This window comes from Scyliorhinus torazame, chromosome 18, assembly GCF_047496885.1.
Source record: "Scyliorhinus torazame isolate Kashiwa2021f chromosome 18, sScyTor2.1, whole genome shotgun sequence".
Lineage (NCBI taxonomy): Eukaryota > Metazoa > Chordata > Chondrichthyes > Carcharhiniformes > Scyliorhinidae > Scyliorhinus > Scyliorhinus torazame.
The window spans coordinates 156595512-156621949 of NC_092724.1; the positions used below are offsets into that span (position 1 = coordinate 156595512).

At 45.8% G+C, this 26438-nt stretch overlaps 1 protein-coding gene and 1 non-coding gene across 2 annotated transcripts; both read left to right on the top strand.

The window, feature by feature from the left end:
- The first annotated feature begins 5572 nt into the window (after positions 1–5572).
- Positions 5573–5645, top strand: trnar-ccg (transfer RNA arginine (anticodon CCG)). Its single transcript has one exon. It is a non-coding gene; the product is annotated as a tRNA-Arg (tRNA).
- Positions 5646–6571: 926 nt separating this feature from the next.
- Positions 6572–25194, top strand: LOC140395664 (uncharacterized). The gene is made up of 6 exons (XM_072483711.1): positions 6572–6665; positions 10549–11211; positions 17862–17939; positions 20520–20711; positions 21836–21999; positions 24280–25194. Exons 1-6 carry the CDS (start codon positions 6593–6595, stop codon positions 24367–24369), a joined length of 1260 nt encoding a protein of 419 aa, XP_072339812.1. The 5' UTR covers positions 6572–6592; the 3' UTR covers positions 24370–25194.
- Positions 25195–26438: the final 1244 nt, after the last annotated feature.

Consider the following 26438-nt stretch of genomic DNA (forward strand, 5'->3'; position numbering starts at 1 on the left):
AACGAAACCCCTCATGAACGTCTCTTTGCCTTCCCCAGGAAGTCCACCTCCGTGGTCTCGCTCCCAACATGGCTGACAGTTCCTGGACCCTTCCTCCTTCGCAAGCATGTGCGGACCCATAAGTCTGACCCTTTGGTCGAAAGTGTCCACCTCCTACACGCAAACCCGCAGTATGCCTACGTGGCACACCCCGACGGGCGCCAGGATACAGTCTCCCTCCGGGACCTGGCACCCGCTGGATCCCCACCCACAGCCCCCGACCTGACACCCCCCCCCCCCCCCCCCCCCCCGTTTGCCTCATTCACCCCTGCGCCACTCCCCCTCCCCCCAGCGAACCTCACCACAGCCCCCGCCCCAGGAGGATCTGTCCTCCCATTGGTTCCACTCAGGGGTGACAAAGACGAGGACAACACGCTCCCGGAGTCGCAGGTGACCAAGTCGGCGCCCACATCACCACCAGGACTGAGGCGATCGCAGAGGGTCAAGGCCCCTGACAGACTGAACTTGTAATTCTTTTTCCACCACCCCCGCCGGACTATTTTTTTTAACAGTGGGTGAATGTGGTAGTCACCACTAGCAGTATTATATGTATTATGGTAAGACACGTATAATAGAGGTACATGGGTAAATCCTGCCTGCTGGCTCCGCCCAGTAGGCGGAGTATAAATGTGTGTGCTCGCCGGTGCTGCAGCCATTCTGGTGGCAGCTACAGGAGGCACAACATCTTTGCTCAGTAAAGCCTCGATTATTCCACTCCTCTCGTCTTTGTGGTAATTGATAGTGCATCATGACTGATCCCTCAGCCAGAGACTCCAATCTATAGAGACCCCGATAGAATGATTCAAAAGTCGCATTGACGGTTTGAATCCCGGCCCTGAGTCATTGTCTGTGTGGAGTTTGCATATTCTCCCTGTGTCTGCGTGGGTTTCACCCCCACAACCCAAAGATGTGCAGGGTAGGTGGATTGGCCACGTTAAATTGCCCTTAATTGGAAAAAATGAATGGGGTACTCTAAATTTATTTTAAAAAAAGAATGGGGTCCACGAGCGCTTGCTGCACTATCCTCGCTGTCTTCACCATATGCACTTTGTAGGAGATAATCTCCCCTTGAGGACCACCTTAAGGGTGTTGCTCTTTTATACCCACAGTGTGTTTAACCCGTATACGATGGACAAACAATCACACAAGTTTATTTAGTACAGCGATAGTTTATTTGACATACACACAAGATTGCTTATTTAATTAATCACACATCATGCACATTGGACTGTAACTAACACGTTTAAATGACCTTGACCTAACTGCCAGGTGACTGGCAGATTGATGTGACCATCAATTCACACGAAACAGTGAGTGGATGTAAACTGTGGCTTTAATCGACTAGAACAGTGCCTGCCTGCGACTGCTCTGCTAGTGAGAGCCGCCTACAGGGCAGCTGCTCTTTATAGCTCCCCTCAAGGGTCGGAGCCAGGGGCGGAGCCCACAAGGGCACCAACATGATACATTCCATGTAATATCGTACAATGGCCCATAGGTTGAGCCCACATGGGCAACAGCGTGATACAGTGACATACATGGTGAATGGTTAACACAATACGTTCACCACACATATGCAGAGTAGATAAGGCCTTATCTGGTTCTAGTAGTCTGGCGGAGGCTGAAGTTCTTGTAGGTTGTCGTCTTTTGGTGGATGGCGTGGGCCCTTGAACTTGGCTGATGTTGGTAGCTGTCGTGTTGCAGTCGAAAGAGAGCAAGCGATGGCCTGCGCAGTTCTTTTTATCCTCCTATCTTTCGTGCCTTTTGGGCGGTCCCAGGTGAAGGTCCAATTGATTGATAGGGTCTCGATCACCCTGATCGATCCTGACCAATTGGGGCGGACACCTTGATGGCTGGGCGGGTCCCGGTCGGCCATGGCCGTTAGTATCCAAATAAGGAAAGCAGGCGCCGCCGCGTCTGCCAAGACCTCCAAATGGCCCTTTGCCGGTGTGAGTTTCTGCATAAAGTCTGGGCTGCAATTTGTATATTTGCAGGCTGCAGCCTGCCTGTGTCCCAGCTTGGCCAAATTTCCCATTACTCGTTGTGGACGGCCATTTCAGATGGCAACAAGGGCTTCCTACAGCGTAGAAGGTGAAATTGATTTGTTTTATTAAATTTTATATGTTCCCAATGGCGGTGGACATGTATTCACAAAGTTTATTTTCCGCTAATAATGTTGGGCGAGATTCTCCACTCCCACGCTGGTTGGGAGAATCGCCTGGGCCGCCAATATTTCCCGGGACGCCGGTCCGACGCCCTCCCGCGATTCTCCCAAGCGGCGGGAACGGCCCGGTCGAGTTTCGCGGGCCGCAGGCCGGAAAATCGCCGGAGACACCCAAGATGGCGATTCTCCGGCACCCCCGCTATTCTCAGGCCCGGATGGGCCGAGTGGCCAGGCCAAAACGGCGGGTTCCCCCCGGCGCCGTCCACACCTGGTCGTGAACGCCTGCGGGGGAGGCGAGGGGGGATCCTGCACCGGGGGGTACCTCAAATGTGGGGTGGCCCGTGATCGGTGCCCACTGATCGTCGGGCCGTCCTCTCTGAAGGAGGACCTCCTTCCTTCCACGGCCCCGCAAGATCCGTCCGCCATCTTCTTGCGGGGCAGACTTAGAGAGGACGGCAACCACACATGCGCGGGTTGGCACTAGCCAACCCGCGTATGCACAGATGACACCCGTTATGCGGCGCCAGCTGCATCATCTATGCGGCGCCGCCTTTACGCGGGCGACAAGGCCTGGCGCGTGTAGATGACGCGGCCCCGATCCTGGCCTGAATCGGTCGGGACCGGGGCCGTTTCGCGCCGTCGTGAACCTCGACGGCGTTCACGACGGCGCGGCCACTTCGGCGCGGGAGTGGAGAATCCCGCCCGTTATATCCAACATCCATGTGATGCTGGGAGGGAGCTGATTCCAGTGCCAAATAAACAACGTGCAGGGCATGCTCCGAAATCACAATCGATGAGTAACCAGCCACCATCACAGAAGGGAGGAAAGATCCATCCACCAGAAAAAATCGATACATGAGTATACCTGATGCACATGGGTGAAAAATGAGCCAAGGATCCACCCCCCCATTTGTTCACTGAAAAACAACAAAGCTCTGGCCACCCCTGATGGAGACAGAGATTTGGGTTTGGACCAATCCAGACTAGGGTTCACAACACAATTTGAATCCCTACCCAAAATAAGCTGATACGAATTGAAATTGGAGATGGCGGCCAGCAGATTATTAATAAAATTCATATTGTCCCAGTTTGGAGGAGAGATATTAGCTAGAACCACCGAGTGCCTGTCAGAGAGCCCCAGACAACAATATGTCCAGTATTGAGGTCAACCAAGATCTTAACAGCAAAAAATAGAACCCTTTTATTAATTAATATTGCCGCACCCCAGGCTTCACCATCGAAGCCTGAATGAAAGACTTGTCCCACCCACCCCTTCTGCAGCCTTGTCTGGTCTCTGAGCTGCAAAGGAGTCTATTGCAAAACACCACGTTGGAATTTAAACTCTTACGGTGAGCAAATGCTCTCGACCTTTTCACAGGGCCATTCAACCCCTTGACATTCCAGGTGACCAAACGAATTGTGGGTCTCCCACTACCCCCCCAATCCGGAGTCTGCCATTTCTACCAAGAGACCCCCTATCAGGATTATCACCTGGAACATGAGGGGTCTAAATGGTCCGGTCAAGAGATCCCGGGTGTTAATCCACCTGAAAAGCCTGAAAGCAGACGTAGTCTTTCAACAAGAAACACATTTGAGGACCAGGGCTCAGATGAGGCTGAGGAAGAGCTGGGTAGGGCAAACATATCAATCCGATTTCAACATGAGGGTGAGAGGTGGTTATCCTGTTCAATAAGAGGGTGGTTTTCACGGTGGCTAACATGGTAACAGACCCCGGGGGGGGGGGGGGGGGGGAACGATATGTAATGTTGAGTGGGGTTCCGGTGAGTGCGCCAGTGGTGCTAGTGAACATATATGTCCTGAATTGGGATGATGTAGACTTATGAAGCAGCCCCCGACTCATCAACTGATCATGGTGGGGGGGGGGGGGGGGGGGGGGGCTTCAACTGTGTGCTGGACCCAAGGTTGGATAGGTTGAACTCCAGGTCCTTTGTTAAGTCGGGAAGGGCAAGAGAATTGGCGGTATTCATGGTACAGATAGTGGGGGTGGATCCCTGGAAGATACTGGAATTTGGATAGTCAGATAAACTGCCAAGGGCGAACAGCCTTACCCCATCCCATCTCTCTTTCTTCTGAAATCTCTCTCATCAAAGCAGAACGCCTTGTGATTTAGAAAACCCACCAGAAGACCTCACTGCTGAAAACTGAGTGTTCTTATAGGAATATTCTGAATCAACACCATTAGCCCCAGTGAGAATTCTGAATCAACACCATTAGCCCCAGTGAGAATCCACAAGAACCCTCACCACTGTGAACCATGGCCCTTAGTTGTAAACAAGCATCTGGACACGCCGTGAATAATTTTTTTTTCTGACTTTTTACTTGGCCAAAGTTTTAATGTCTGCAGAATTTTACTTCTTCGCCCCGTGTTTACGTGGGTCTCCTCCCACAACCCAAAGATGTGCAGGGTAGGTGGATTGGCCACGCTAAATTGCCCCTTAATTAGAAAAAAAATGAATTGGGTACTCGAAATTTATTTTTTAAAAAGAAAATTTTTTTTTTACTTCTTTCTTGCATGCTTGAGGGAATGATGTGTGTGTTGCTTTTTTGCATTCGTGGGTAGCTGGGCATATTGCACAATTTAAACCTTTTGTTAATTTCTGCATCTTTACCTGAGTTTTAGCAATTAAACTAACTCCTTACTTGTTAACTTAAGGAACCTTGGTTGGCTTATTTCTTGCACTAAACACAGTTGGTGCATTCTCCACCATAATACCTCTATCAACCAGAGACCACTTGCCAATCAATCAGCACTCTCTTCTCATGCAGTATAAATCATTGTTCCCTTTACAATTGGTATTCTTGTGAATCTTTTGTGCTGATGCAAGACACCCGTCTTTTTTCAGCAATACACAAATATATATATATATAAAATTGGCATATCACCTCTATTTTAAAATCAAACATGAGTATAACCAATTCAGGAATGGTACAAAGGGCGGAGGAGTCAGTTCAGTCATGTTAACCTAGGCTGGTCGTAATAATTGAATATTTATGTGCAAAAAGCAGGGCTACAGGGGAAAAGTGGAACTAGATCATTTCTGTCTGACAACCAGGAGGTTCTGTGTTTTATCTATAGCATCTCTCTACGTAGCTGCTCATTCTGTCCTGTGTAGCTATGCAAGTACTAGTCTCTCAAATATAAAAATGTGTTTGTTAGTATACACGCAGCATCTGTAGTGTTTGCATGTGTGCCCTAGACTAGAGAGTATGCTCTCAGTAGGCCATCTACACCGCCCCGTGGAATATCCTCTGCCAATGGTCTGTAATATATAATCAACCGATGGCCAGAAATTGTGTATATTAGCACCATCACGTGTATATGTCGCACTGTCGCTGCACATATTTCGTGGTGACCCAGTGGCCTAATGGATAAGGCATCAGCCTCCGGAGCTGGGGATTGTGGGTTCGAGTCCCATCTGGGTCGCACGGCTGCACCTTTTTGTGCTGCCCGCCCGCCCACGGGCAGCTCGGCGCCGGTGAGTTAGCCGCAGCCTGCGGCGGGCACCCTACCCGAGCGGGAGACGCCACCGCCGGCTCTGCAGGGGCCTGGGAACCCGGAGAGAAGCGGCGCTTCAACGAAGGGAGCGTCTGTTCCGGGGCCGAGTTTTAGTTGCGGTTTGAGTGGGGTGCCAGCAGAGGGTGATCGTGAAGAGCGCTTAAGGAGCGCTTCCCTGTAACAAAGCAAAATACAGTGATCGCTCCCAGAACAGAGGCACTCATTTTGAAAACAACTCACTCAACTTTCCGGGCTGGAAGCCGTTGAACTGAACAGAACAAACACATTAGAACCCGATTCAAAGTTTAAATATTCCCATCCAATGCCTGCTGGCAGATCCCCCATCTTTTATTGTTAATAATTGCTGCCTCTCCATCTCAGAAAACCAGGGTTGCTTTCCAAAAATATTAAACACAAATAGTCAAACAAAAGTGAGTTGACTATGATATTTGTACGTTTCATTTCACTGGAATCAAACATGTAACAATCTAGAATACTTCCGTAAATACAATCAAAGTCAATTTCGCTGTTTTCTAACGCTCTGAATACTGAAGGTAGCGTGGCTTTTTAAGCATTTCTTATAATGCAACATTAGGTTAATTAATGTAACAATAAAACTACTTCTTCAATATCAAAAGCTACTGAAAACATCTCATTTGCGTCACAATATTTTCCGTCATAAGTCTTTTAGCATTGTACAATAGAAATGATCATTCAAAATTCGTTCTGATGTGGAAAACAGTGAAATTGGATCTTTTGGCAAAGGTTTTTCCCAGGCTGCGGTGCTGTCCCTTATTAGCATAGCCCAAGAAGGGGTATAAAACGAAGGAATTCTCTCTCCTCCTCAGTCACTTGGTTTCTGTCCCAGCTTCAGAATGAATGGGATGTTATTAATACAGGTATTTTCGATCGTGGTATTGGCAAAACATATTAACGCAAAAACTAAAGGTGAGAAGAATTTTAACCAACTTTCCAGACAAAACAAATTTAGATCAACTTTACTATTAATAAACGCCGCTTTCGATTTTAAATGTTAGTATCGGTGCAAGAATAAACAGTTTATACGAAAACGTTTAAGCTTAATTTTCTACCTGGAATATAGGGAAAGAGAGAATTACTTGTTTTTTGAATCGTCTGTGAGAAAGTGAGCTATGAATGCAACTTATATAACTTTTATATTCACGCGAAAGAATCTTGAAAAAACTGTGATGGTGTAAATTGAGTCAAAATATGTGGCACAATCTTGATGGAAGTAACACTTTGGCGATGAAGACAACGCGCATGGTTATAACTAGCGATGTATTTGATAATTCGAACTTCTTGGCATGATGCTGGTAGCTTCTCAAAAGTAAGTTAGCAGATTTACCCAATGTCTAGTTGGTCCGTGCAGGTCTAGCTATCACTTAGGATCAATGCATGGTCGGCGTTGTGGTAGTTGATCTAAACTAAACCAATTGGGGAAGGGTCCCTTGGGGGTCAATGAAGTGCAAAAAAATCACCTGATTGAATCCCCTGATATGCAGGAGGTCAATGTGTGAGGATACCAAATAAAATAGGTTAGCTTCATTGTTAAAAAGTCTGCCAATAAGCACTGCCCAGGCTGACAGTTGAGTGGGTTACTGGAGAAATGGACAGAATGCATGAAAATGTGGATCTTAAAGAGTTACGTGCCATTTCTGAAGCAACAAGAGCTTCGTAATTATAGAATAATCCAGAGAGCAAAACTCACCAGAGAAAATGCAATTGAATTCAGTTAAAATGAAGTCTGGAAACAAAAGCTGGAACAATGTCAATACAGAAGAGGCCATAGGGATATCTAGCTTATTGAAAATAAATACTAAGTACTTCACTGCTGCCTTTAACAAACTTGTCAAAGGAAGAGTGAATAGTGGTGTTCATTGTTCCAAAGGTTTATGATAGAGTTGATTGAGAGAAATAGTTTCCATTGGGAGGTGGGTTGGTACCCAAAGGATAAAGATTTAAAGTAATAGACAAAAAAAGCCGGAGGATAAATAATAAACATCCTTTTTTAACTTGCGAGTTGTTACGATTTGGAATGCACAGCTTGAAAAGGTGCTGAAAACAGATTCAAAAGTAACTTTCAAAGAAAAAAAAAGAACAAAGAAAAGTAATAATAAGAATCACCATTAGTGTCACAAGTAGGCTTACATGAACACTGCAATGAAGTTACTGTAAAAAAAATCCCCTAGTCTCCACACTCCGGCGCCTGTTCAAGTACACTGAGGATGAATTCAGAATGTCCAATTCACCTGACAGCACGTCTTGTGGAAGGAAACCGGAGCACCCGGAGGAAACCCACGCAGACACAGGGAGAACGTGCAGAGTCCGCATAGACAGTGACCCAAGCCGGGAATTGAACCTGGGTCCCTGGAGCTGTGAACCGACATTGCTGACCACTGTGCTACCATGCCGCCCAGTACAGCACAGGAACAGGCCCTTCAGGCCTCCAAACCTGTGCCAACCATGCTGCCCGTCTAATGTAAAACCTTTTACACTTCTGGTGCCTGTAACCCTGTATTCCCATGCTGTTCATATATTTGTCAAGACGCGCCTTAAACATCACTATTGTACCTGCTTCCACCACCTCCACTGGCAGTAAGTTCCAGGCACCCACTACCCTCTGTGTAAAAACAATTTTCCTCGTACATCTCCTCTAGACTTTGCCCCTTGCACCTTAAACCTATGTCCCCTCGTAATTGACTCTTCCACACCGCTCCTCAGCCTTTTGGCTAAGATTTTAAAAAAATATATAAATTTAATGTATCCAATTAATTTTGTTTCTAATTAAGGGGCAATTTAGCATGGCCAATCCACCTACCCTGCACATAGAACATAGAACATAGAAAAATACAGCACAGAACAGGCCCTTCGGCCCACGATGTTGTGCCGAACCTTTGTCCTAGATTAATCATAGATTATCATTGAATTTACAGTGCCGAAGGAGGCCATTCGGCCCATTGAGTCTGCACCAGCTCTTGGAAAGAGCACCCTACCCAAAGTCAACACCTCCACCCAACACTAAGGGCAATTTTGGACACTAAGGGCAATTTATCATGGCCAATCCACCTAACCTGCACATCTTTGGACTGTGGGAGGAAACCGGAGCACCCGGAGGAAACCCACGCACACACGGGGAGGATGTGCAGACTCCGCACAGACAGTGACCCAAGCCGGAATCAAACCTGGGACCCTGGAGCTGTGAAGCAATTGTGCTATCCACAATGCTACCGAGCTGCCCTTAAGAACAAATAAATCTACACTATATAATTTTACCGTAATCCATGTACCTATCCAATAGCTGCTTGAAGGCCCCTAATGTTTCCAACTCAACTACTTCCACAGGCAGTGCATTCCATGCCCCCACTACTCTCTGGGTAAAGAACCTACCTCTGACATCCCCCCTATATCTTCCACCATTCACCTTAAATTTATGTCCCCTTGTAATGGTTTGTTCCACCTGGGGAAAAAGTCTCTGACTGTCTACTCTATCTACTCCCCTGATCATCTTATAAACCTCTATCAAGTCGCCCCTCATCCTTCTCCGTTTAATGAGAAAAGGCCTAGCACCCTCAACCTTTCCTCGTAAGACCTACTCTCCATTCCAGGCAACATCCTGGTAAATCTCCTTTGCACCTTTTCCAAAGCTTCCACATCCTTCCTAAAATGAGGCGACCAGAACTGTACACAGTACTCCAAATGTGGCCTTACCAAAGTTTTGTACAGCTGCATCATCACCTCACGGCTCTTAAATTCAATCCCTCTGTTAATGAACGCTAGCACACCATAGGCCTTCTTCACAGCTCTATCCACTTGAGTGGCAACTTTCAAAGATGTATGAACATAGACCCCAAGATCTCTCTGCTCCTCCACATTGCCAAGAACTCTACCATTAACCCTGTATTCCGCATCTTTGGGTTGTGGGGGTGAAACCCACGCAAACACAGGGAGAATGTGCAAACTCCACACGGACAGTGACCCAGAGCCGGGATTGAACCTGGGACCTCAGCGCCGTGAGGCAACAGGGCTAACCCACTGCGCCACCTTGCTGCCCCACCTTTTGGCTAAGATGAGCGTGAGGTCAGGTGTAATGCCTGGATCTGGTATTTCTCTCTTGTGGGGACCACAAGGTGCTGAATTAGGGGTTTGCCCCTGTCCACACTCTGGACTCTGGCTTTGTAACTCTGATGAAGGAATTTTTTTAAATGACTCTTCCACCCTGGGAAAAAACTTCTGACTATCCAGTCTGTCTATGCCCCTCATAATTTTGCAGACTTCTATCAGGTCGCTCCTCAACCTCCGTCATTCCAGTGAGAACAAACCAAGTTTATCCAACCTCTCCTCATAGGTAATGCCCTCCACACCGGGCACCATCCTGGTAAACCTCTTCTGTATCCTCTCCAAAGCCTCCACACCCTTCTGCTAGTGTGGCGACCAGAATTGAACACTATATTCCAAGTGTGGCCTAACTACAAAGGGAAATTCAAAATATACTTGACAATAAAATGCAGGCTATGGGCAAAGAACTTGGGTGTAGCGTTAACTGGATAGCTCTCTCAAAGAAGCAGAATAGGCACCCTGGGCCAAAGGCTGTATGATTTGGACCTGTTGGGAGTGGGGGAGAAAACAAAGACTGAGCTTGAAGACGTGGTTAGCCAGAAGGGGAAAATACCAGTGGTATGAGGGTGTGGAAGGAAGTAGAAAAAAGTTCAGTCAATTAATTGTAAAACATAAAAGTATTTCATAAATCTTAAAATGTATCTCTGCAGTTCTGGTGTCATTTATTCTGTATCTTGGTGTCTTTTGTATGCAGAGCTCAGACCACAATTTGGAAGAACAGGTCGAGGATCTTCCCCTGTAGGACTCCAGGACCCTTCAGTAGATCTGACAAAATTGTCACCCAAAAATCGCTCTGATTCCAGTTTGCCTGCTCTGAATGCCTTTCTTGAGAGAGAAGAGGCTCCTTTTCAGGAATACAAGATTAAAAATGAAAACTCGCATGCAGAGGGCAAACTCAATCATCTAGATTTCTTTGAAAAGAACAACAAAAGGAACGAGAGCACAGAGAGGCAAAACTTGAAGGCACCAGCAAAAGAACATTCCGAGAGGCAGGAGAGATGGCAATCAAATGACCTGCGAGGCCTCCTGTCTACATTTCATCCAGATAAGTCCAAACTCAACAGGTCACCCACATACTACAGCCTTCTGGGCAAAAGTATGCAGTCAAGTTCTTCAATGTATCTGACCCACAATTATCATCAAGGTGCCCGGCTATACCATCAGATTAGTGTCACTCATCATGTAACAAAACAGGGAGAAAAAGCTACAACTTACAATCTGGATCCAGAGGAGAACAGACCCAGAAAAAACATTAATTATAGAACAAGTGATACGTTCATAAATGGCGTTAATTCATCATTTGTAACCAACCGTCACCCTTCAAGTTTGCTCTATCACTTTAACATACTCAGAGAAGGTAATTATTATTTTGTTACCGATGCTGATACTGCAAGACTTTTACTGTTGTTAATCTTCCCTTCCCTGAAGACACTAATACTCTTTGTACCATGTCCAGCTGGTCAACTTTCATTTATGATGCTGAACTTCAAATGTTACAAGGTCAATATATTTGAGAACATCAGATTGAACCTGATTGTATTCTCACCCACATGATTGTGTTCACACACTGAAACCTTCCAGTAGATCAGCATTCAGCTAGGAACCCTACCTGCTCCTTTTTTGTCTCTTCCTACCCCACTAAAACCAAGGCCAATGGTAGAATGTCCATTATCTTCATGCTGCAGGGGTGAGATCAATAGCACAGCACAGAGATCAAATCTAAAACCTTCCTGAGCTACCTCTTAAGCAAAGTCTTGATTTTTAAAATGCTCACCTTTGTTTCAGTCCTCCATGCCCTCGCCCCTCCTTATCTCTATGTCCGCCAACCCTACAACGCTCTGAGATATGTGCACTCCTCGAATTATGGCCTCTTTTGAATTCCCGATTTTAATTGTTTTACCATTGGCGGCCATGCCTTCAGCTGCTGTGGTCCTAAAGTTCTGGAATTTGCTCCTTAAACCTCTCTACCTCCCCTCCTTTAAGACATACCTTTAAATCTACCTCTTTGACCAAGCTTTAAGTAATCAGCCCTGATATCTCCATATGTGGTTTGATTATGTCCAGATGAAGCGACTTGGGACTTTCCCTATATTGAAAACACTATAGACATACAGGTTTGTTGTTGGTGAATAGCAAACTGACACAGTAAGCCACTGGAGGGCATGTGAAGGGAGATCTATCTCGAATACACTGTGCTAGCAGTCTGCCACATGACAGGTGTCGCTGAGACTCTGGGTGGTAGGTTTTAAAGGCATTAACAATGAGATAAGCTGAAACTGACAGCATGTCACTCTCTGTCCCTTTGGCAACCTAAATGGACGATGCTGAGGGGAGAAAATTAACAAAAAATGTTAATCGCCACTGTTCTCCTCTCCCCATATCACATAAGGACATTAGATTATTGGTGGGTTATGATTCAACCAGTAATTCACATGTCCATTATTGAGATTGATGGTAAGAAGGGAGTGACGGGAGTGATTTCGCAGGTGGTGAAGGCCTGGGTCAAACCAGGCTGGGGGTTAGCTCTATTTGGAGTTGCGGAAGAGCCGGGAGTGCAGGAGGCGAAAGAGGCCGATGTCGTGGCCTTTGCGTCCCTCGTAGCCTGGCGCAGGATCCTACCCATGTGGAAGGAGGCGAAACCCCCCAGACTGGAGGCCTGGGTAAACGATATGGCGGGGTTTATTAAACTGGAGCAGATAAAGTTTGCCCTGAGAGGATCGGCTCAAGGGTTCACCAGGCGGTGGCAGCCATTTCTCGGCTACCTAGGGGAACGTTAGAGGGAAGACGGATGACCAGCAGCAGCAACCCGGTTGGGGGGGGGGGGGGGGGGGGGGGGGAGGGGGGGGAGGCAGTTGAGTATAGGTCAATAGAGTACGAGGTTTTGTTACTTGTATATTATTACTACTATTATTATTATTGTTAAAAAGTTAAAACATTTCTGTTTTGTTACTGTTATCGTTTCGCTTGTTTTGTAAGCGGGAAAAATGTTGCTCAGGGAAAAAAATTTCAATAAAATATATTTTTAAAAAAAAAGAGAGATTGATGGTAAGTATCAGAATATTATTAAATCATGGGAGATTAGAATTGTTTGCTGTCCTCACCCAATGTGCATTGAGACCACTGGATAGCATTGAGGATAACCTCCAGTGTGTGGCATTACCTCTGTATTCATTGGGATATCCTTTGAACAGATTTGGCAACTCAAGACTGGGCATCCATGAGGTGCTGTGGAGCATCAGCAGCAGCAAAATTGTTCTCCACCACAATCTGCAACCTCATGGCCCAGCATATCCACTCTACCATTACAACCAAGCCAGGGGATCAACCCTGGTTCAGTGAAGAGTGCAGGAGAGCATTCAGCAACAAGGCATACCTAAAAATGAAACGTCAACCCAGTGAAGCTGCAACACAGGGCTACTTGCATGCCCTGTGCAAATAAGAGGCTGAGCTAAATGATCCAACAGCCAACGGATCTGCAGTCTGTCACATCCAGCCACAAATGTTGGTGGACAACTCACTGGAGGAGGAAGTTCCATAAATATCCCCATCTCAATGATGGAGGAGCCCAGCACATCAATGCAAAAGATAAGGCTGAAGCATTTGCAATAATCTTCAGCCGGTAGTGCTGCCTCCTCCAGACGTCCCCAGCATCACAGATGCCAGTCTTCAGCCAATTCGATTCACTCCACATGATATCAAGAAACAGCTGAAAGCACTGGATTCGGCAAAGACTTTGGGCCCTGACACTATTACTGAAGTATTACAGAACTTGCCATGCCCTTGGCCAAGCTGTTCCAGTACAGCAACAACACTGACATCCACCCAGCAATGTGGGAAATTGTCCAGATATGTTCTGCACACAAGAAACAGGACAAATCCAACCTGGCCAATTACCGCCCCATCAGTCTACTCTCGACCATCAGTAAAATGGTGGAAGGGGTCATCAGCAGCGCTATGAATCGGCGCTTACAACAATAACTTGCTCACGGACTTCCGGTTGCAGCAATGCACTGCTAAGCCGCACGCTTCGGCAGCTCCCGTTCTAACGGACTTTTGGGCTCTTTTTGGGAGCCCCAACGGAATTTATTTTGGACCAAACCCAGTGTGGGGTGACGAAGGAAGGAGTCCCCCCGGGTGCGTATGGAAAGGATCGGTGGTAGTGGCCAGATTGCGAAGGATCCTTTGGAGCAGTGGCAGAGAAGAGAAGGAAGGAGCAAGATGGCGACGGATGGAGCCCAGACGACATGGGGCCCGGACCAGCAGGAATTCCTCCGACGGTGTGTGGAGGAATTAAAGAACGAGGTGCTGGCGCCAATGTTATTGGCAATCGAAGGGCTAAAAGAAACGCTCCGTGGGGTGAAGGCGAAGGCAGCTGAGAACGAGGATGAGATTCTGGGCCTAGCGGTAAAAATGGAGACGCACGAGGCGCTACATAAGAGGTGTATCGAAAGGCTCAAAGTCCTGGAGAACAGCTCGAGGAGAAAGACCCTCCGGATTCTGGGTCTCCCCGAGGGAGTGGAGAGAGCTGACGTTGGGGCTTATGTGAGCATGATGCTCCATTCGCTAAGGGGAGCTGAGGCCCCCTCGGGCCCCCTGGAGGTGGGAGGGGCTCACCGGGTCCTTGTGAGGAGACCAAAGGCTGGAGAACCACCAAGGGCGATAGTGGTGAGATTTCACCGCTTCACCGACAGAGAGGCGGTTTTGAGCTGGGCCAAGAAGGTACGGAGTAGCAGGTGGGAGAATGCGGTGATACGAGTGTATCAGGACTGGAGCGCGGAGGTGGCGAGAAGGAGGGCGAGCTTTAATCGGGCCAGAAGAAAATAAAGTTTGGGATGCTGCAGCCGGCGCGATTGTGGGTCACGCACCAAGACAAACATTACTACTTTGAAACGTCGGATGAGGCATGGACCTTCATCCAAGAAGAGAAATTGGACCAGAACTGAGGGACTGATGCTGTGGGGGAAGACGACGATGTTGATGTATAGAAATGTAAATTGGGGAATGGGAGGTTCACAGTATCGGGACGAAAGACGGGGTTTTTTCTCTTCTTGACGGGGGGGACACTGAGAGATGTGGGCGTCGGTGGAAAAAGGGACAGGGGGGGGATGGGGGAGCTGCGCCATGGGGGGGCGCAGCCAATCCAGGAAAGCGCGGGTTTTTTCCCACGCTAGGGAGATGATGGCGGGAAGATAGGCGCAAGGAGGATGAGAGTTCCACACACGGGGGGTCAAGGAAAGAGCGGGGGAAGCCAGGGTCAGTTGGAGTCAGCTGACTTTCGGAAGCATCATGGGGGGAGTAACCATGCTAGATGGTGGGGGGGGGTCAACTGGGTTGCTGCTGCTGGGATCGAGAGGGAGCTGGCAAGGGAAGAGGTGGTCGGGACCGCCTGGAGGATGGGTGGGTGCGCGGGACCTGGACGGGGGACTGGCCTAGAATAGGGGATGGCTAGTCGGCGCGGGGGGGTGGGAATCCGGCAGATCACGTGGAATGTGAGAGGCCTAAATGGGCCGATTAAGAGGGCCCGACTGTTCGCGCCCTTAAAAGGACTGAAGGCAGACGTGGTCATGCTTCAGGAGCCGCATCTGAAGGTGGCGGATCAGGTTAGGTTAAGGAAAGGATGGGTGGGACAGGTGTTCCACTCAGGGATGGACGCAAAAAATAGAGGGGTGGCGATATTGGTGGGGAAACAGCCTTCAATACATCATCGATGAAGATGAACATCTTGCTAAGGTCATCCCCACACCCCCACTACTTGCCTTCAAACAACCGCGCAACCTCAAACCATTGTTCGCAGCAAACTATCCAGTCTTCAGAACAGTGACCACGACACCACACATCCCTGCCATGGCAATTTCTTCAAGACGTGCCAGATCATCGACATGGATACCACCATTACACGTGAGGACACCACCCACCAGGTACGCGGTACATACTCATGCGACTTGGTCAACGTTGTCTACCACATACGCTGCAGGAAAGGATGTCCCGAAGCGTGGTAAATCGGCGAGACCATGCAGACGCTGCAACAACGAATGAACGGACATCGCACGACAATCACCAGGCAGGAATGTTCCCTTCCAGTCGGGGAACACTTCAGCAGTCAAGGGCATTCAGCCTCTGATCTCCGGGTAAGTGTTCTCCAAGGCGGCTTTCAGGATGCGCGACAACGCAGAATCGCCGAGCACGAAACCTATAGCCAAGTTCCGCACACGAGTGCGGCCTCAACCGGGACCTGGGATTCATGTCGCATTACATTCATCCCCCACCATCTGGCCTGCGAAATCCTACCAACTGGTAGGTGCGTTTCTTTGCTGTGGCGCGTTGGAACTATCGATCGGTGTGTCAAGCACTATATCCCGTTCGTACGAGGGGATCTTTCAGGGTCTGTAGATGTCTGCTACGCTCCTCCTGGTCTGAGCAGATCCTGTGTATACGGAGGGCTTTTCCATAGGAGATGGCTTCTTTAATGTTTTTAGGGTGGAAGCTGGAAAAGTGGAGCATCTTGAGGTTATCCGTAGGCTTGCAGTAAAGCGAAGCGCAGAGGTGACCGTCCTTGATGGAGATGAGTGTGTCCAAGAATGCTGATTAATGCTGTAACAAATGTATCTCCCAGTAGAATTGTACTTTTAGTGTAAATGAAAGGAGAGGAGAGGAATACTATTTAATTCAAGCTTCTGCCAGTTGCCGATTTTGAGCTGGTATGTAACAGCTGAGGAGAGGGTGCTACTCCTTCCCCATCGAGAATTACATAGCCTCTCTTCATATAGATTCACCACTTAGTTCGGTGCTGCCTTTGACATGTATTGATCAGTAGTTAAAAAGGAAAATCTATTAGTTAAAAGTGACATTGTGGCTGTTTATGAATGTTAACATTTGCAGGATCCTTGGGCAATATATTTTTAAAAGTAATTTGTAAATTTAAATGGAGGAATGGCAATTCTGCTGTGCTGTCTCAGAAGGTGTTTCAGTTGTTGCTCCTTGATACACTGGGATCTATTCTAACCCCTCCTTTTGGAATGCATGGAAAATACTTTTTCCAACCCTGTTGGGAAGGATTTTAAATTGCAGGCACCAAAAACAACAGTTCCCAAGCCATTAGTACTCTCTTTAAACATTCATATAAAGGAGAAAGGGGCCCAATTTGCTAACTTCACAAGACCTTAGTGAGAAAACAGTGATGGCTTCCCCAACGAAAGGAAAAGGAGGCCAGAATTAGAAGAGATCCAATAAGCTTGAACTTTTTTACCGTTTTATTTGGAGCAGGCTTCTTTCATCCCCAAGGGAACCGTTGACCGACCATGTTTCAGGTTCTCCCCTACCTTACCCTAGCTGAAATATCTCTCCCAGAACACTTCTGTTAAAGACCATTCCCTTGGGATTCCAGCCTCACACTCATATTCACAGCCAGGCAGCCGCTTCCTGGGTATTACAGCAAGGAAAAAGGCAAGGGACATTTTTAATGATGCCTGGCTGCTAAAATTAAGTGAGTGTCTGTTGCCAGCTCCCGACAGCCTGGTCACCCAATAGGATTAATTCCCACATGGGAGTTAAAATAGAGCCCATTGTGGTCACTGTTGTATTTTCATTAATTTACAACCAAGGCAGGGAGTTCTCTCAATGTCCTGGCCAACATTCATCCTACAACAATCTATCATTAAAATTGGTGATCCTGGCCATTTGTTAGACTGCACTGTGCACCAATTGGCGACTGCGCTTGCTTTTAAAACAATGGTGTCTGCAGTTCAGAAGTAGTTAATTGGTTATAAATCATTTTATAACATGTTGAATGCATGGAAGGTGTTGGATAAATGTAAGCACCTTACTTTTTTCTCGGGTCCTAACAACATCTTTTTGTATATTTAGTGCTGTCACAAAGCACATGAAACAGTTAACCATTTTGTTAAGAAAATATGGATGTGCTGAATTAATGATTTTATATTTAAAATGAAAACTGTGGCAGTCTCTGGCTGTGAGCTCATTAACTAAGCTGGCTTTTCTTTGCTTAAGATTACAACAAAGAGTTGTGTTCAATTGAATGCAGAAAGGAAAAGAACGAAAGGGAATTCTACTGTAACAGTGAGTTTGGTAAGAGTAGACTGAGATTTGCATTAAGTTTTGATGTTATTACTGATCAACTTTAATATATATATGTATATATATAAAATGTATATGAATTGTAATGGGGAAGAATCTGCGGACCAGTGTCCCTCGTGGTGTAGTGATGATTCTTGGAATGAGTACACTAGATACCACATTTGTTTTGGGAGTGGAGTAGGGCGATATATTTCATGGAACATTTTGGTATTTGCTTCTTTTTGGTACATTTTGCAGGACCTTGGAGTCATCTCATATTTAGTTAAATATTTATTGCTACACCCCAATAAGCTGGACTGAAAACCAACTGTTATGCTGTACCAGTTATAGAGTTTTTAGGAAAATAGAGGCGACACGGTGGCACAGTGATTAGCACTGCTGTCTCACGGCGTTGAGGACCCGGGTTCGATCCCTGTCCCGGGTCACTGTCCATGTGGAGTTTGCACATTCTCCTCATGTTTGTTTGGGTCTCACCTCCACAACCCAAAGATGCGCAGGCTAGATGGATTGACCATGCCAAATTGCCGCTTAATTGGGAAAAAAAATAATTGGGTACTCTAAATCTATATTAAAAAAAAGAACATTTTTAGGAAAATGGTGTACTATTTTCTCAATTCTTACATAGGACTTAGCAGCAGGAGTAAACCAATCAGCCCTTCGAGCCTTCTCCATCATTTAATGAGACCGTGGCTGACCTGGTTCTGACCCCCTTTCCCCTCCACAATTAATTCCCATGTCTATCAAAAATCTAACTCTGCCTTGAATAAATTCAATGATCCCGCTTCTACTGCTCCCCGAGGAAAGGAATTCCACATATTAATGACCCCTTGAGAGAAAAATTCTCTCTTCATCTCTGCCATAAATGGTATTGTCTCCTGGTTCTAGTCTCCCCACAAGTAGAAACATCCTCCTGGCATCCACCCCATCAAGTTCCCTCAGGATCTTACATGTTTCAATAAGATCACCTCTCATTCTTCTAAACTCCAAGGGGCATTTGCCCAACCTGTTCAACCCTTCTTTGTAAGATAAGCCCTTCATCCCAGGGATCAGTTGAGCGAATCTTCTCTGAACTGCTTCTAATGCAATTGTATCTTTTTTCAGATAAGGAGATCAGAACTGTACCCAGTATTCCAGATTGTACATCGTGCAGCCTTGTACAGCTGCAGTAAAACCTCCCGACTTTTATATTCCATTCCCTTGAAATAAATGCCCACATTTCAGTTGCCTTGCTAATCACTTGCTGTATCTGCATACTAACCTTTTGGGATGCATATACCAGGTGCCCAGATCCCTCTGTACCACTGAGTTCTGTAATCTCTCCAATAATATACTGTTTTTCCATTCTTCCTGCCAAAGTTGCCAAGTTCGCCTGTCTATATCCCTTTACAAACTCTCTACTTCCTCTTGACAACTTACTTTTCTACTTGTCTTGGTGTCTTAGTTCAAATTGTTTGTTTCTTTATGTCACTGAATGTTTTTGAGTCAAAGGCTGTTCGATGAACATCAATTGCATTTTTGCTACAAATGAAGGTTAAAATATTAGGAAAAGAAATTTCTTTAGAATTTCAATTTTGTTCACTGTTATGGCCAACAGTAAGTCTTAATCTTTGCTGTCAAAATTGTTTCTGGAACATACCTCTGCATTCACCCGAGAAAGGAGCAGCGCTCTGAAAGCTAGTGACATCGAAACAAACCTGTTGGACTAACCTGGTGTTGTAAGACTTCTTACTGTGCTCACTCCAGTCCAACGCCGGCATCTCCACATCAAAATTAAGACTGATCACAAAATAGTGTTGTATGGAAATAGCTCTTCAGTATTGCCACACAGCTTTTATTTTTTAAAGAGTGCCCAATTCATTTTTTCCAATTAAGGGGCAATTTAGAATGGCCAATCCACCTACCCTGCACACCTTTGGGTTGTGGGGGTGAAACTCATGTAAACACGGGGAGAATGTGCAAACTCCACACGGACAGTGACCCAGAGCCGGGATCGAACCTGGTACCTCGGCGCCGTGAGGCAGCAGCACTAACCACTGTGCCACCGTGCTGCCCTGCCACACAGCTTTGTTGCCATCAGCATGAGATGGTCTCTACATCACCCTGCTCAGTCAGTTGTTTTGTACTTTTAAAAACCAACAAGGGAAAATATCTGGTTAACAACTTGCCATGTTTGAGATGATGTTTATATTTCATCCTATTTACTGTATGCCTCCATTAATGTGCAGCTTTTCAAAATAAAATGAAAAATGCTACATAGTTTACTCTTAAATGAGTGCCTTACCATCCAAGGAGATCTAAGGCAACAAGGTTAAGACATAATGAATCAATCATGCCAGGCTTGAGCAATAGATAATGATTGTCATTAAGGGCCACAAGCTATCCAGTTAATAGTGGGTTTTAGGTGGATATTTTCATTCTACCATGCTTTCAATATTACGCCAGGTTTGCAACACACCTGCTACATTTGTATTTTTTAAATTGCTGTTACCGGACAGCAGAATTGAAAATGTCAGGTGTGGTACTTCAACTCAACGCTACCTTCATGCAATAACAGTGTTAATCTTTCAACAGCAATCAGTGGCATAGTCCATGATATTGTGAGCCTTGGTAAAGGGCTGCGTCTGGTAACGTTACTAGTGGACAGCAACGGATTCTACCGCATGAGTCGACTATATGTCACACCTGATGGCTTCTTCTTCAAAGTGCACATTCTTGTTGTTGACACTTTCAACTGTAGAAGATCGTGTCCGGACTTGAAGTTTGGTGAGTCCAGTCTTCATGATTATTGCTGCACCACCTTTCATAGAGGCAAATGTGTCGGAGAGCTAGTAGGTTCAGTGAGTTGAGATCTAGGTTCAAAACTATCCTCATGTTGGAAATGAAAATGTCATTCGAAATGAAGTTCAGCCAAGTCAGTTAATTTCCCAGTGGGACCACATTCTGATAATTCCCTTAATTTGACTGACTGATTTGTAGAATCACTTAGGCCGCGGGAAATGGTACTAAAAAGGTGCACTTGTGAGGATAAGAACTGAGGCATTTTATTAGAGGAGGGTAGAAGGAGCTTTATTTGGAATACAGGTATGCTCTTACTGACTTGGGAACCTTTGATGCTATGAGATGCCTCAAACGGGAAAGCACTTCATTCTCCAGCATCAAAAACATCCCATAATCCAACAAGTACAACATTAAGAAAAGTGCATTTCTTCTCCATTATCCCAAATCAACTTTCTATGAATCAAGTTCAAAATCCCACCAAGCAGACCTGTCAAGGTTTTAGTGGGAAGTGGTGATATGGGTATACCATGAGCGACTTCGGGCTGCCTGTGATGATCTTTCTTGAAGAATGAATGGGCGGCACGATAGCACAGTGGTTAGCACTGTTGCTTCACACCATCAGGGTCCCAGGTTTGAGTCCCGTCTTGGTGGAGTCTGCGCGTTCTCCCTGTGTCTGTGTGGGTTTCCTCTGGGTGCTCCGGTTTCCTCCCACAAGTCCCAAAAGACGTGTTGTCAAGTAATTTGGACATTCTAAATTCTCCCTCCGTGTACCCAAACAGGTGCCAGAACGTGGTGACTAGGGGCTTTTCACAATAACTTCATTGCAGTGTTAATGTAAGCCTACTTGTGACAATAATAAAGATTATTATTATAAGAATGGCCACTTGGGAAATGTACTGGAGTGCTTGTGCAAGCATTTCGAACATCAAGCAATGTCTTCAAGTGGGAACATAGGAACAGCAGAAGGCCTTTCTGTCCCTTGAGTTTGTTCCACAATAGAGCATAGCTGACCTGCTGATGGGAGGTAGAAAACTTGGGGAAAATACAATAATATTGGGAAGGATCACACCATATCATTGTTGTTCATTCTCCACATTTCTTCTTCTCAGGTGGTAGATACATCATGATGGGTCTGATTTATCACAGGAGATACACCCTACCCACCTGGGTCCAAGAACGTGTCTCTGGGAGACTGAAGCCAGGAGATGGAGTGGTTAGGAGCAGCAGCTATGTGAGACGATATAACAGAAAGAGGGACCAGAGAGTCCAGTTAGTACGTGATGGGAAATGTGGAGGTGCTTTTCTTAGATCTTGGCAGAAATGAAATGAGCCAATGTGTGCTTTAGAACAATAATAGATAATAGTTTAGAGTTTTGCAATTTTTAAAGAATGAAGCTGATTATTTGCTTTTTAAATGCATGTTATATAAAGTATATTTTTTATTTTTAGTCTGCTGAGCTAGTCAAACACATCAGATGGTGTGCTGTAATTAGTTTTCACAGCTAAGGATAGAGATGAGAGAGCATCAACGAGATGTTCTCCTCCTTAGTGCTATCCAGTGCCATCTGTTGGGGGGAAAAATGCTTCTACAGATGTTGGGTGACTGGATTCCACTTCTGATGGCCCCACCCCCTCATCATCACGATGAGACACATATCGCCTGGGCTCACAAATGGAAACAACCATGAGGGCCATTGGCAACCATGATGCCTTCAGGTGGGAAGAGAGTTATTGAACAAATGGTAGTGCAGTGAAGTATGGCTGCATTTTTAGTGGAGTTCATTAAGGATTTTCAGAACACAACCTTGAATGGTCTGCTATCTGTTTAGCTGTCAGAAATCCAATTAGTGTAATTGGAGACAATGTGCCTGATCCAACCTACGCTTTGTAATTTGCAAATCTGACATCATTCAGCATTCCAGCTTCTCACTGCTCTTCTGATAACTAAACTTAAACAAATAAGAAAGAAAAATTTTCCCAGTGAAAGGAAGAAGACATGTAAAGTGGCGACTGTGAGAAAGTAAGAACTATTCCTCTTCCTCTGGGAAATTGCTACTTCCAGATCAAAGCAGCTGGGATGGGTGCAAGCACGACTGTCTTTTACACTGAGTTGTTTATCTAAAGGCTGAGGTTTCAGGGTCCTCCACCAGGTCGAGATTGTAACTATTTCCCCAGAGTCCCTGGAGATCCTAGAGCAAATTTTCTCCATATGGATTGGACGTTTGAAGAATGCAGACTGTCAGAGGAGAGCGACCATTACTCAAATACCAAGCAGCAGTGCTTTTTGTAAAGGAGACATTTAAAAACTTGCAAGGAAGAGTTATAAAAATATCAGAAATAAAATGTTTTATTTTTTTCTGCTTGCAGTTCAGCTTCACTTTAATGCAGTTCAAGCAAAAAGACGACATTGGCTGTATTTAATCTTCCCCCTCACTCCGGGTGAGCTCCCCACGGTTAGCTCACATCACCATTTTTCAGTTGCCAATTGGGGCTTGTCTTTTTCACAGCTGCTTCTCAGAGATCAGCCATTAGTGATGCTGTTCTGTGGTGAGTATTGGTTACCCCCTACCTCTCCCTTTTGCTACCCTGCTGTGTGGAAAATCCCACGCCTACAGAGCTCTTCATCTCACCAGCAAATGTTCCACGTGCAATTCAATGGCCTGGAGTGCACCTGATGCAAAATGCGACAGGAGCAGCCACAGAAACTCTTTCCCACGCTTTGATCATTATTCTGTGCTTGGGATATTGCATCGGGACCAAAATGGGACAGCTGCAAGATACATAGTGTAGGAGTAGTCATGGGGTGACTGTTTGGAGCGAGTTGGTGCAGAACATACAGTTTAAGGAAATATTCAATTGCTTTCAAGTTTTGGGTAACGAGTTACAAAACCCTGGATACCCTAACAGGAGAGCTACTGTCCATCTGTCACTTGATTATTCATCGTCATAGGAAGCTGCTGACTTTCTGTATTTCCCTTACATGAGATTGTTTAAGTAGCATCATGAAACTGAATAGTGTGCTCCCATAGTGGGTGGCTTCTGTCGTAAAGCACTTCCATGTACAAATGGAATGAGGATATGATCACGGGAAGAGGAGGAGGCCAGTCAACTGCTCAGGCTATTCTATTAAAAACCACAATTCGTTTGTCGCAACTTCATTTATGTACTCATATTCCATAATCCTTCATATACTTATCGAATAAAAATGTTGATCTACCTCCTCTGTTCTATTTTTCTAACTTAATTTTCTTTTACAAATGTTTGCTTCAATTCCATTATCTGAAAGTTACTGATGGAAGTAGCTTTTAAACCAATTTTACTCATCAAAATTTCTAACTCTTTGGAGTTTAGAAGAATGAGAGGGGATCTCAGGGAAACGTATAAAATCCTGATGGGACTGGACAGGCTAGATGTGGGAAGAATGTTACCGATGTTGGGGACGTCCAGGACTAGGGATCACAGCCTAAGGATAAGGGGTAAGCCATTCAGGACTGAGATGAGGAAGAACTTCTTCTCTCAGAGAGTTGTGACCTTGTTGATTTCTCTCCCACAGAAAGGAGCTGGAGCCAGTTCATTGGATATATTCAATAGGGAGCTGGACGTGGCCCTTGTGGCTAAATGGATCAAGGAGTATGGAAAGTAGGAGGGGGATACTGAATTTCCATTATCATACTGAATGGTGGTGCAGTCTCGAAGGGCCGAATGGCCCACTCCTGCACCTATTTTCTATCACCTAATTTTCTCTGCTCAACTGAAAATAGCTCTGGTTTCTCGCCATCACCAAACAGTTTTATACTAGATGTCCTTTCAGTAAATCTCTTCAGCATCCCCTCCGAGGACCTAAAGTCGCAAACTGGACAGCGTTTTCATACAGTACAGGTTCGAGCAATTCATGATAAGCTGCACCTTCCACAGGTGCTGGTAAGATGCTTCAGGTTATGATCCACGTTCTGTCAAAGCTGCAAAGCAGTCCAGAATGTGCTGCACAGTGCAAATAGGCCGTGCAGAAAGCATTCCATCTAATATGCACATATGTGTTACCGAACAGCCAGAATGGTCATACAATGCAAACAGGCCACATATATATTGTTATGACCCTGTGCAATGACTGAGAGAAGGCTAGTGGCTAATAGGTAACAGCACCGCTGACTCCAATTGCCTTCACAAACATACCCAGTACACCAGAAGAGTTTCTGCAAAGTGATCAGCAGCAGGAATCTTGGGTCAGTATTTCTTCAAACTGTGGCCCAACTGTACAAATGCTGACCAAAGATTAATCCTTTACAGCTGTGTTGACCAAGAACGGATCGCTGACCACAGGCCCAATTCCCAGCCATCTGGAAACTCATCAAATATTTTTGGACCCACAAAGATAGGAGCAGCCGATTAAGTCCCGTGCTTTCTATTCACCCTTGTGGAAAATTGTCCAGCTGTGTCTTGTATACAAATAAAAGGACAAATTAAATCTGACCAATTACCGGCTCATCAGTTTAATAATATAATCAATAATAATCTTTACTAGTGTCACAAGTAGGCTTATGTTAACTCTCCAATGGTTACTGTGAAAATCCCCTAGTCGCCACATTCCAGCACCTGTTCGGGTACACAGAGGGAGAATTCAGAATGCCCAATTCACCTAAGGATAAGGGGTAAGCCATTCAGGATTTGTGGGAGGAAACCGGAGAGTCCGGAAGAAACCTACGCAGACACGGGGAGAACGTGCAGACTCCGCACAAACAGTAACCCACTCCGGGAATCGAACCTGGGACCATGGCACTGTGAAGCAACAGTGCTAACCACTATGCCCCTCGAACATCAGCAAAGTGACAAAAGGAGTCATTAACAGAGCTATCAAGTGGCACTTTGCAAAAATAACTTGCTGATTGACATTCAGTTTGCACCCTGTCAGGGTAGATTTCCGACCTCATTATGGCCTTCGTCTAAACATGGGCAAATGTCCTGAATTTAAAGAGGTGAGAATCGTATCTAGCACAAAAGAAGATGGTTGTGCTTGTTGGACATCGATCATCTCCATCCTAGTACATCACTGCAGGAATTCCTCAGGGTAGTGCCCTGAGTCCAACCACCTCAGCTGCTCCATCACAAAGTCAGAAGTTGAGATGTTCGCTCATGATTGCTCAATGTCCAGCACCAGTTGCGACTCCGCAGATCCTGAAGCAGTCATACAGCAAGACATGGACAACATTTAGGCTTGGGTTAATAAATGGCAAGTTACATTTGCACCACACAAGTGCCAGTCAATGACAATATCCAACAAAGAGAGAATTTCACAATGTTCCTTTGACATTCTGCAGCATTACCATCTTTGAACCCTCTACTATCAACACCCTGGGGTTAACCACTGATGAGAAACTTAACTGGACCAGCCATATAAATACTGTGGCTACAAGAGTAGGTCAGAGGCTGGGAATCCTGCGGCGAGTAACTCACCTCCCAACTCCTCAAAGTCTGTCCACCATCTACAAGAGTGTGATGGAATACTCTTCCATCTGTCTCGATGAGTGCAGTTCTAAAAAAAATTCAATACGTTTCACACCACCCAGGACAAAACAGCCTGCTTGATTGGCACCCTATTATCGACCTTAAACATTCACTCCCTCCATCACCAACGCACAGTGGCAGTAGTGCGATACAACCTACAAGATACTGCAGCAACTCACCAAGGTTCCTTAGCACCTTCCAAAGCCAGGA

Coding starts and splice junctions, on each gene's coding strand:
- LOC140395664 (XM_072483711.1), top strand. CDS start 6,593: ATGAATGGGATGTTATTAATACAGGTATTTTCGATCGTGGTATTGGCA. Junction 6,666..10,548: donor TATTAACGCAAAAACTAAAG/GTGAGAAGAATT, acceptor TTTTGTATGCAG/AGCTCAGACCACAATTTGGA. Junction 22,000..24,279: donor GGGACCAGAGAGTCCAGTTA/GTACGTGATGGG, acceptor TCTCTCCCACAG/AAAGGAGCTGGAGCCAGTTC.